This window comes from Pinus tabuliformis, chromosome 4_2 (genome assembly GCF_031772625.1).
Source record: "Pinus tabuliformis cultivar Carrire ecotype Pingquan chromosome 4_2, CPIR1, whole genome shotgun sequence".
Lineage (NCBI taxonomy): Eukaryota > Viridiplantae > Streptophyta > Pinopsida > Pinales > Pinaceae > Pinus > Pinus tabuliformis.
In genome coordinates, this window is record NC_142304.1 from 958330441 (window position 1) to 958342390 (window position 11950).

Here is an 11950-nt window from a genome sequence, read left to right on the forward strand (position 1 = left end):
CTTGAGATTTGGACATCTCAACTTTGGAGGTCTTAATTTGTTGAGAAGAAAAGCAATGGTAGGAGGATTACCATTGATAGAGAAACCGGACAACCTTTGTGAAGGTTGTATCTTGCAGAAACAACATAGAGAAAGTTCTCCATTAGGGAAACGCATAAGGGCAAAAACACCCTTAGAGATTGTCCACTCAGACTTATGTGGACCAATGCAAACTCCATCACTAGTAGGCAACCAATATTTTCTAACATTCATTGATGATTTCACCAGAAAGACTTGGGTTTATTTCTTGAAGAACAAAAGTGAAGTGTTTGAAAAATTTCGAAATTTCAAAGCACTTGTAGAAAATCAAAGCAGGCTGCATATCAAAGTTCTAAGAACTAACAGAGGAGGTGAGTATATCTCCAAGGAATTCCTACGGTTTTGTAGAGAAAATGGAATTCATAAGTAGTTTACAGCTAGGTACACCCCGCAACAAAATGGAGTTGCTGAAAGGAAGAATAGGACAATTATGGATATGGCGAGGAGTATGTTGAAGGCAAAGCATTTGCCAAATGATTATTGGGCTGAAGCTATACATTATGCAGCATACATTTTGAATAGATGTCCTACAAAAGCAGTGATTAACAGAGTTTTGGAAGAAGCATGGAGTGGGAGAAAGCAAGGAGTGACCCACATGAAATCTTTTGGTTGTGTGGCTTATGCACACATTCCATATCAGCTAAGGAGGAAGTTGGACAGCGAAGGGGAGAAATGTATTTTCATTGGATACAGTGAGGAATCCAAAGCTTGCAGGTTGTATATCCCATCTACCAAGAAGTTTTTTGTCAGCAGAGATGTTCAATTCATTCAGGAGGAAGCTTGGGATGGAAACATAGAGAAAACGATGAATGTTAAAAACGGTTTGTCTCATGATGAAGATGATGAGGAGATGGCTGAAATACATCCCCAAACAGCAGTGCCAACACAAGGGCAGTAAGAGACACCCTTGAGGAGAAATGAAAGTGTTCCTACAAGCACACCACAAGGAGGAAATTCAAGTGCTTCTTCAAGCACTTGCACACCAAATGAAAGAGGTAAGAAGTTCAGAAATTTAAATGACATTTATGAGCAAGAGGTAGCAAATGAAGGTAGGAATTCTTTGTTTGCATTATATTGTCATGTCGATGATCCTGTTCATTTCGAAGAAGCAATTAAGGATAAGAAATGGATAGAAGCTATGGATGAGGAGATCAATGCCATAGAAAGAAACAAGACATGGGATTTAGTTGAACTACCAAAAGGAAAGGAAGTCATTGGAGTTAAATGGGTTTACAAGACCAAGAGTAATGCTGAAGGCAAAATTGAAAGACACAAGGCAAGACTTGTTGTCAAAGGATATAAGTAGCAGTATGGGAGAGACTATGAGGAAACTTTCGCACCAGTTGCTAGAATGGAAACCATGAGAGCAGTGTTGTCCATAGCAGCAGAAAACAAGTGGAAAGTTTACCAAATGGACATGAAGTCAGCATTCCTAAATGGAGTGTTAATGGAAGAGGTTTACATTGAACAACCTCCAAGCTATGAAAAGAAAGGACAAGAGGACAAATTGTGCAGATTGAAGAAAGCTCTTTATGGGCTGAAGCAAGCACCAAGAGCGTGGTACAGTAGGATAGATTCCTATCTACTGGAAAATGGATTTGAAAAGTGTGAAGGAGAAACCACCCTCTACATCAAAGAAAAACATGGTAAATTACTAATTTTTGTGTTATATGTTGATGATGTTATCTTCACAGGTAATGATGAATATCTCATTGAAAATTTCAAAGCAGTCATGAAAGAGGAATTTGAAATAACTGACATGGGTTTGTTGAGATACTTCTTAGGAATAGAAGTAGATCAAAATGAAAATGGGATTTTTATTTCACAAGCAAAATATGTTAAAGAAGTGTTGGAAAGATTTAACATGCAGGACAGCAAGGCAACAATGACTCCCACAGTGATGGGATTGAAACTCATCAAAGAGGACAGCAGCAAGGATTTTGATCCTAGTTTGTACAAGAACATAGTTGACAGCCTCATGTATTTGATTTCAACTAGGCCAGATATAATGCATTTTGTTATATTAATTTCTAGATTCATGGAGAGGCCAAAAGAAGCACATTTGCAGGCAGCAAAAAGGATTCTGAGGTATGTCAAAGGTACTAAAAGGTTTGACATTTTATATACTACTTCAGAATGTTCAGATTTAATTGGATACACTGATAGTGATTGGGCTAGAAGTGTAGATGATCAGAAAAGCACATCCGGTTATGTTTTTCACATGGGTTCAGGAGCCATTTCATGGGCTTCTAAGAAACAACCTATTGTAGCATTGTCTACAGCAGAGGCAAAATATGTGGCAGCTACAGCAGCAGCATGTCCAGCAGTTTGGATGAGAAGGATGTTGAGGAGCTTAGGCCAAGAGTAGGTAAAAGGAACGATGATATTTTGTGACAATAGCTCAGTTATTGCATTATCCAAGAATTCAGTGTTTCATAAGAGAACGAAACACATTGACACAAGGTTTCATTAGATCAGGGAATTGGTAAGCAATGGAGAAATTGTTTTAATACATTGCAGGACTCAGGAACAGGTTGCAGACATTTTGACCAACCCATTGCAACAAAAAAGTTTCAAATTATTGCGAAAATGTTTGGGTATGACTGATAACCCAGCAGTTGAAATTAAAGGGGAGTGTTGAAATATAATTTCAACTGCAGCTCCATTAAACGGTGATCGTAAAATCATTTCAGGAAAACCGCCAAGCTTATCGCACCACTTTTCATGAGCAAGTGGTATTCTCTGAAATGCCCTCGATACTATACACCTTTCGACGCGTGTCCACGGTACTTTTTCCAAAACCATTTTTTATCGGGATGTAACTTTCATTTGGATTGGGCAAGCGATTGCCGTTTGATCAAAAGGAAGGCTTTCCACCGTTGATCAAAGTCAAAGTTGCATACAGGCCTGCAACAAACACATTGCGTGAAGTTTTTGGTTGACTGCTAGTAAAACAATAAGTAAAATTAATTGAGGTTTGTAAATATAGGTAAAAGTTTTTAGTTCATTTTGCACGGGAGTATGGCACGATTAAAAGAAAGGTATGGGCACAAGTAAACTTTGGTAAAACCATTTAATTTTATTGTTTTTAATTATTCACGGGAGTATGATAGGTGAAAGCATGAAAGTATATGTGTATGTTTTTTTTGTTAAGAAAATACAAGGGGGAGCATGTAATGAAGATAGGAGCAATAGCGTGAAATATTTTTTTTGATACGTTGTAATGTAAGGGAAGCAAAGCGCATGGAAAAATATACACACAATAGTGTTGTTCGTTGGAAAAACGAAGGGGAATATTCAATACGCAACAGCGTAAATATATCAGGTCATTTTGTTGAACATAATTTTTTTTGTTGGTTGAAAAGGAAATGTAATGCGCTCCAGCATATGTATTGAAGAAATTTATTTACACAACAGTGAATGTAATTTTTTGTAGTTAGAGATTGTTTTACAGCAGTAAATGTAATAGAAATTTTTACATACAGTAGTGTAAAATTTCTAAAAGAGACAGAGTAATTTTTTTTTTTAAGTTCTTCGTGAATCCCTCTGTTAAGAGGATGAAGTTTGTGTCACGCAGTTAATTAATAAATATAATTTTTTTTTTGTGTGTGAAAAACTCTGAGCTTCTCCAACAACCTATTTTAAGCTTCCCTGTGTTAAAGATCCTATGGCAAAAACAAAGTATTACTCTCTGTTCAGTGATTTTGTTTTGGAATTTACCAGAAAATTCCCAACAACCATCAAATTTCGCTTTGATACTGAAACTTCATGATTGTATATATAATTGTAACACTTTTTTCACTTTTGATAGTTTCTTCATGACCATTTTGAGCACAACTATTGCAAGGATTAAGGTTTTTGGAAGCAATGATTTTTCGTATCTCGTCCCCACCGTTAAGATATCTCAGTTTAAATTGTAAATTATAAAATTATTTTAATTAAACCATAAAAAAATAACTATAGTACAATGTGGAGATGACTAATAAAAGAAAAAAAATGTTGAGAGGACTAATAAAAAAATGCAAAACTACATATGCAGCACATTATATTTGTTTCAGGATAAGGTATACTCTTTATATGATTAAATAATATATTTAGATCCCTATTAAGTGTACCCATAGTATTATGATTCATTACTCTTATTTAGACCACTACCATTTAGATCATTATGTGGACATGGATAACTATTATATTTGGTATATTAATATGATTATTTAATGTGGAATCCGCTGAAATTCAGGAAGGATTTTTTCAAATTTTTTTAAAGCTTTTACATGTTGAGTAACTTTGTTACATGTCAAACGGTCAATTTATTGTCCAAATAGATGTTAAATATTAAAAGCATAACCATCTCAAATGTTTTTTTGTTATATAGTTAAAGAAAAATGAAAATTAATTCAATGAATTTTCTAATGAAGTTGCATTCTTTTGGATTCATTGGATCGATGTATTGAAATTATATTAATATTATTAATAAATAATACAAATATTAATTTGTAGGTTGGTGCCTGCAAATATTATAGTAAAGGGGATTGGTGTCTCTTTTACGTTGGTTCCTAGAAATATTATAGAAAATGGGATTGGTTTCTCTTGTAAGTTGGTGCCTACACTTCGATATCGAAAATACGAAGTAATGAAGAATGGAGCAGGTTAGGGTTTCGAAACCAGGGCACAGGGTGGAACCTCGTACAGGCCACGGTTAGGTAGTTTTGGTCAGACTCCAAGCACAGCTGCCAACACGGGGGGCCATCCTCTGCAAAGACGACTGGCAGGTGGAGGTAAAAAGGTTGTCTTGGTGCGTGTTTTTGTTTTTTAAGTTATACCATATTACTGCTGCTCTCAGCGTTATCCGCCTGTTTTCCGTTTTATTCAACAAGCTACCGTGAAGTTTATCCCCATTGACTGTCGGTTGACGCTTTACCTTGGAACGATTCGAAACTATGGTTAATCCCGCCGAATTTGTAGCCTTGGACCCAGATGTGGAAGACATCCTCTCTATGTGGGGGAAGGATATCACCGCTCAGAACGTGGAACACTATTTTGGGGCTTTCGAACAACCAAGTTTGGAGGCAGTATCACAGGCGAAAACACCATTGTTCCTGTTTCAAGACAAGGATTCGGGCAGCGAGGTTCACAATAACGGTTTATCGGTCGTATCCAAGCAGGTAGCGAGAGAAATAGTGTCGAGTGGGGTAAATGAGGAAGGTTTGCCCACTGACCCAAAGGGCAAAGCAACGATAACCCAGTTTGCACCCTCTAAGGGGTTTGAAGATATAACCCATTTAGGGCTTTCTGCAGGATTTGAACAGTCAAGGGCTCCAGATGGTTTTCCCTTGCTTACAAGGGTTACCCTGCCAAGAGAACCCCCTTACATAAAAGGGTTTTCAGCTACCGGTCCCGGAGATACTTTAGCTGGGGAGCAGGCAGGCACTGATGGATTGGAGACTGGTTTCTTCCCCTCTGGGAATGGCGACACGGGTCTTTCGGGTCAGTTTCTGTCACAATTGGAGACAGAACCTCATGTGGGCACAACACAAATAATCCCTGAAAGAACTGATGGTCGAGAGGATTTAGATCGTCGGCGGAAGGGTTAAGATATAAAGGTGCGAAAAGGAAACCGCAAAGACCCATTGGATCTCAGGCGATAGCAGGCAATCTGGTCCTTGGGATGGAGGTTTCCATGGTAGAAGCCCTAGCTGTTGCAGATTGTACCTTGGTCGGCAGAGCTAGAGGTAAGAAATACACTTCTGAATTTCTTCAAGATTGGGGTGAGAAATGTTTCGCATCTGATAGACCTTTACAGTTTGAAGCCCTAGTTTTAGCGAAAGGATGGTTTAAACTCAGATTTGTAGATAGAGAATCGGCAAATTGGGTTCTCCACCGAAATTGGCACATAGGGAACATTCCTGTTTTGCTAAAGAAATGGACCCCCCTTTTTGATGCAATCAAGGAGAGAACGGATGAGTTCCCTGTGTGGGTGCGTGCTCCGGGCTTACCATCCTTCCTTTGGACTCAGGAAGTTTTCAAATCAATTGGTAATAGGCTGGGGGCTTACCTGGAGGCAGATATGACCTTCATGGAAACGAAAAATAGGGCGATGGTGCGTATACTAGTCATGCTCAACCCGAGCGGAGGCTTGGCACAAAAAATCAATCTTCAATTCAATGACTATGTGTATGAGCAGATATTAGACTATGAATACCTGCCGTTTAGATGCCATCGGTGCCATGAGTATTTGCACTTGGCAAAAGACTGTCCACATATGAGAAGAAGGAGACACTTCCGAAGGACTACAGCTTACAGAGAAAATGTTTAAGCAAATGTTCAGATGACCATGGAGCACGAAATGACGGAGACACAAGAAACAAGGAACTTGGAGACAGAGGAGACTGTGAAGGTTCCAGTGGACGAAGATGCAAAAATACAGGAGGCTGCTATGGCGAACGTTACTCAACCGGTGGAAGCTGTGGAGGAAACAGCTAAAGAAGCGGAAGCTGCGGTAGAGATCGCCGAGAAAGATAATGCTAATCAAACCCCACACGACGAAGCGGAAAAGGGTATGTGCTCTGGGACCCCTATTTCCTCTCTTATTTCTCCTGAGCATACTTCTGTACAAATAAATATGTCGTCTTCATTCTATCAAGAGCAAGAAAATAATAATGATGTAAATATGGAACATTTAAAGTCATGCCCGACTGTAGAAACCATTGCTGAAGCTTTACCGTCCCTGGATATAAACTGTGAAGATAAATGGCCTCCCCTTTCACTTCCAGCAAATCGGCCTCCTTGCCCTTACAACCTGAGATCTTTGGGAGGGAAATATGATGATCAGGGGTCTTTAGGTGGCTTGGGACAGACCCCTTCACAAAACAGCTCCAAAAACAAAAGAGGTCGGAAATCCGATATGACCAAGGCAAAACTTAAAGCTAAATTGGATGTTGCAGATGGCAAACAATATTCTATTCCGGGGGTTCTTAGAGCAGCTCATCCCCCTGACGGTGTTATTAAATGATCCTGACATCCTGGAATTGTAGAGGTTTGGCCAGCAAACCTAAAAAACTGGCCTTGAAAGATTGGATATCTAACTCAAAACTAGATGTTATTTTTTTGCAAGAAACCCTGGGGAAGGCTACTGAGATTGAACCTATGCTTAAATCCCTTTTGCCTGGGTGGTTTTTTACTACTATAGATGCCTCTAGTCATTCGGGGGGCCTTGCAATTGGTTTCAAAGAAGGGCGGGTAAAAGTCATCAATCAATGGGGGATGAAAAATGTTATGGGCATGGAGGTGTTATTCCCAGACTTCACTTTCCCCATCACTTTAGTAAATATCTATGGGCCATGTCAGGGTAGGGAATATTTTTGGGGAGAATTGCTGACAAAAACTGTGATGAAATCCCCTTTGATGATTATGGGAGGTTATTTAAATTTTTCCATTGGCAGAGCTGAAGCTTGGGGTCCATCTGCGAGAGAAGACCCCCTTACAGATTTTTTCTTCAACCTCATCACGGAGAATAACTTAATAGACCCTTCTCCGATCAAATTAAAGCCTACTTGGAGGAATAGAAGGATAGGAGAAGATCGGATTGCCAAAAGACTAGATCGTTTTCTGTTAGCGGAGTCTTTATCTTCCAAAGTTCCTATGATCAGACAGTGGGTTGAGGAAATAGGGAATTCGGATCACTTCCCGATTTTCTTAGACTTAACTCTTCCTCCTCCAAAACCTCCTGCCCCTTTTAAGTTCAATCCCTCTTGGCTCCAAGAACCCTCTTTCTGCAATCTGTTTAAAGAAACTTGGATTCACCCTGATCACAATGCAAGCGAGGATAAAAGTTTCTTGCTCATGGAGAATCTCAAAAGATTGAAGAAAACTACAATCTCCTGGGCAAAGGAAAGAAAATTGAAACAAAATGAGGAGATGAACAACATTAGGGAGGAGCTGAAGCATATGGAGAGTATGGAGATAGATGGATACTCCTCACAAGCCTCAATGGACAAAATCCTTCATTTGGAGAAGCAGCAAAACAAAATTCTTTTGGAAAGGGAAGAAGAATGGAGGATCAAGAGTAGAGCAGTTTGGCTAAAATCTGGGGATGAGAACACTAGGTTTTTCCATAATTTTGCAAAAGGAAGGAAATCTGTAAATACTATCTGGTGCCTTAAAGATGAAGAAGGGAGAGAAGTCAGTTCCTTTCCAGAGCTTTCTGGTTTAGGAAAAAGACATTTTCAAAATATTTTTGCAGATCAGGGAGAGGCTACTATTGGAGAAGTCTTTAGAACAGTGCAAAGTTTTCCTAGATTCATTGAGGAAGATGAAGCAGAAGATCTTACAATTCCGGTTACTAAGGAGGAGATTGAAGCAGCCATGAAGCTCATGGGTAAGGACAAAAGTCCAGGCCCTGATGGCTGGACTATAGAACTGTTTCTCCATTTTTATGAACAAATTGGAGCCGAAATAACTGAAGTAGTTGAAGAGTCAAGGCTGAAAGGAGAAGTCTATAGACCTTTTAACTCAACATTTATTGCTCTCATTCCAAAGAAGGATGACCCGGAAAGTTTTGAAGACTTTAGACCAATTTCATTGTGTAATTTCATTTACAAGATTATTTCAAAGGTTATTGCTCTCAGAATTGCACCAATCCTGTCAAGAAATATATCAATGGAACAATTTGGGTTCCTGGATGGAAGACAAATTCATGAAGCCATAGGTGTGGCCCAGGAGGTTATACATAGTGTCAAAATGAAGAAAAAGAAGGGATTTGTTCTTAAAATCGACCTATCCAAAGCTTATGATAGGATCAGCTGGTTCTATCTAAGGATGTTGCTAACTCACGTGGGATTCAGCTATCCTTTTGTCATCTGGATCATGGGTTGCATCAAAAATGTCAGCTTTGCACTACTGGTCAATGGAGCAGCTTCCTCTTTCTTTAACAGCCAGAGAGCCCTCAGGCAAGGGTGTCCATTATCCCCTCTCCTGTTTCTCCTTGTGGCAGAAGGGCTAAGTAGACTGATTCACAAAGCCAGAAGAGAGGAGAAGGTAAAAGGTATCGAGGTAGCAATGAATCTCTACATCACTCACCTTCTTTTTGTTGATGATATCTTGATTTTCACCAATGGTAATTGCAGTGAACTAAAGGAGTTAAAATGCATTTTTGATCTTTTTCTAAAAGAAACTGGAATGCAGATAAACTCTGGGAAATCCCAAGCTTGTGTGGCAGATTTTGAAAGAAGAGAAAGGAATAGAATGGCTAATCTATTCCCTTTCCCCATTCAACCACTGGGCGCTCCCTTCAAATATCTGGGTTTTTGGTTAAAGCCTGCTGCATACAAAAAAGAGGATTTGAATTGGCTCATTGCAAAGATAGAAGCCAGAATATCACACTGGAGCTTTAGATGGCTATCCAGAGCTGGCAGACTGACCCTTATTAAATCAGTCTTGTTAGCCATTCCAGTATACTGGGCCGCTCTGACATGGATTCCTAAAGGAGTGATGGAGAAAATCAGAAGAATCTGTTGCAGATTCCTATGGGCAGGATCAAAGGAATCCTCGGGTTTACCTTGGGTGGCTTGGGACAAAGTGGCCAGACCAAAAGAATGGGGAGAGTGGGGAATTAAAAGACTCCCTGAGTTCAGCATTTCATTAGCATCAAAATCAGGATGGAGGCTAATAACTATGGAAAACCTGTGGACAAGGGTGGTGAAAAGGAAGTATATAGACCCAATCCCTCTGGAAGAATGGATCCGGAGTCAAGATAAGAAGGTAAAAAGTTCTTCAGCAATCTGGAAGGTCACGGTGGAAGCCTTTTCAGTGATCGAGCAAGGTTTAGCTTGGAAAGTGGGAGATGGAAGACAGGTCAGGATTGGCAGAGACCCCTGGGTTGGATGCAACGAAGCTTATGCTTTATCGCCAGGGCTTCTTAGACACCTTGATACTAAAGGTATTACATCATTAAATTAGGTGGAAAGAGCAGGACAGTCTACTATCTGGGGTCAGGCTTGGAAGGATGATGAAGAATTAGGGTTAAATGTTAGATGGAAGAACGAATGGGAGGGGTTCATCAAAGAACTACAACGATCCAATGTCAGGATAAAAGATGAACCTGACTGCTTGATGTGGGCACAAAGCAAATCTGGGGAGTATTCCCCAAAAGATGGATACTCATTTCTAATGGGAAAGAAAGGTTGGGGAGCACCGGAATGGTGGGCCAAAGATATATGGAAACTCAAATGCCCAGTCAAATCTAGGCTCTTTCTCTGGTGCATTTTAAAAAGGAAGGTCCCAACATGGGAAACATTACAAGCCAGGTTTTTAGCTGGGCCAGGGCGATGCCCTTTATGCAAATCTGATGAGGAAACCATCAGTCATCTCTTCACAACCTGTGCTTTCTCAAGAAAGATATGGGAGGAGGTCACTGATTCGCTCAAGGTAAAGGCTTTGTGGGGGCATGACCCCTTGGATGCTGCTTGGAGGAAATGGTGGCAAACCTATCCGGAGGGGAACTTGAGGAACCTGCCCCTTATTTTCTGTTGGGGAGTTTGGCTTGCTAGAAACAAGAGTCTGTTCCAAGATAAGGACACACCTTCTTCCGTTATTGCCACTAATATCACAGCCATATACACTGCCATGCCTCCCCCTGATGACAAAAATCCCAAATCAAAACATAAACCTATCATTATACAGGAGGGCATTCCTTATGGGTTCTTTGATGGGGCTTCCAAAAACAATAGGGTTGGAGCAGGCATGTGTATACACATCAATCCGGATCACTCTTTAAAAGCTTCTGTTGGGTTGGGTACAGGCACAAACAACTATGCTGAATTATCGGCCTTACGATACCTTTTATGCTGGCTCCATCACAGAAATATCAACACAATTCATATTTTCGGGGATTCACTAAATGTCATAAACTGGGTCAATGGAAATGCATCTTGTCAAAATCAGATTTTGAAGACTCTTGTTGATGAAATTTCTATTCTGAAGACATACTTTAACAGGTTTTCGATTTGCCATATCTACAGGGACAGGAATGAGGAAGCAGATCAGCTATCTAAGGCTGGTCTACAACAGGATCCGGGCAGCTGGACAGTAGAAGAGACCAGACAGGGGCAGTCTTACATATCAGATCAGCCTCCATATGCTCAGCCTTTTTGATCACAGTTTTTACATCGTTTTTGACAACACATTTCTCGGATATATATTCCTGTTTTATAATTTGTATATACTCTCCTTTATAGTTTTTTTTCTCCAGTTTTCAGCTACAGCAAACTGACTTTTAAAATATAATTTTTATATGTATCCACATGGTTTTAGACTTATAATTTTTGTTGTAAGGGGTTGTTTTTCCTTCGTCGAAGGAGACCCCAGGTTTCTTTGTTTTTGTTAAGAGTTTGACTATGCCTCCATCCGGGAGGAAGACTGTTACAGGTTCTTTAAACAACAGAAACAGCTCCATGATGTTGAGCAGTATCCAGAAACAGATGAGCCAGCAGTATGGCTTATGACCAATTTGGATGTAAACTTTTTATAGTCTCTCAATAAAAAGTTTTGATTTTTTCCTCGGAAAAAAAATAAAAATATTAATTTGATTGATGTATTGAAATTATATTAATATTATTGATAAATAATAAAAATATTAATGAAAATAAAATATATTTCAAATAATAAGTTTTAGTAATTTGAATAAAAGAAAATAAAAAGTACAAAATTATGAACTAGTTTCAAGGAGATTATTACTTAAGGAAATAATAGAAGTATGTTTTGGCTTCCAATCCAATTCTTTGGCAGCTTTGTGAACAACATAGATCAGGTAATATATTTTTCCTTGAAGATTAGTGTATTTATTATGTTGCCAAGGGTTTCTTGGGTGTTAACT

The 11950-nt window shown here is 39.3% G+C and overlaps 2 protein-coding genes across 2 annotated transcripts; both read left to right on the forward strand.

The window, feature by feature from the left end:
- Positions 1-5758: 5758 nt before the first annotated feature.
- Positions 5759-6394, forward strand: LOC149172831 (uncharacterized). The gene has a single exon (XM_089426481.1). The coding sequence runs from the start codon at positions 5759-5761 to the stop codon at positions 6392-6394; it is 636 nt and encodes a 211-aa protein (XP_089282607.1).
- A 1094-nt stretch (positions 6395-7488) lies between these two features.
- On the forward strand, positions 7489-11229 carry LOC149172832 (uncharacterized). The gene is made up of 3 exons (XM_089426482.1): positions 7489-8691; positions 9262-9930; positions 10036-11229. Exons 1-3 carry the CDS (start codon positions 7489-7491, stop codon positions 11227-11229), a joined length of 3066 nt encoding a protein of 1021 aa, XP_089282608.1.
- The last annotated feature ends 721 nt before the right edge of the window (positions 11230-11950 follow it).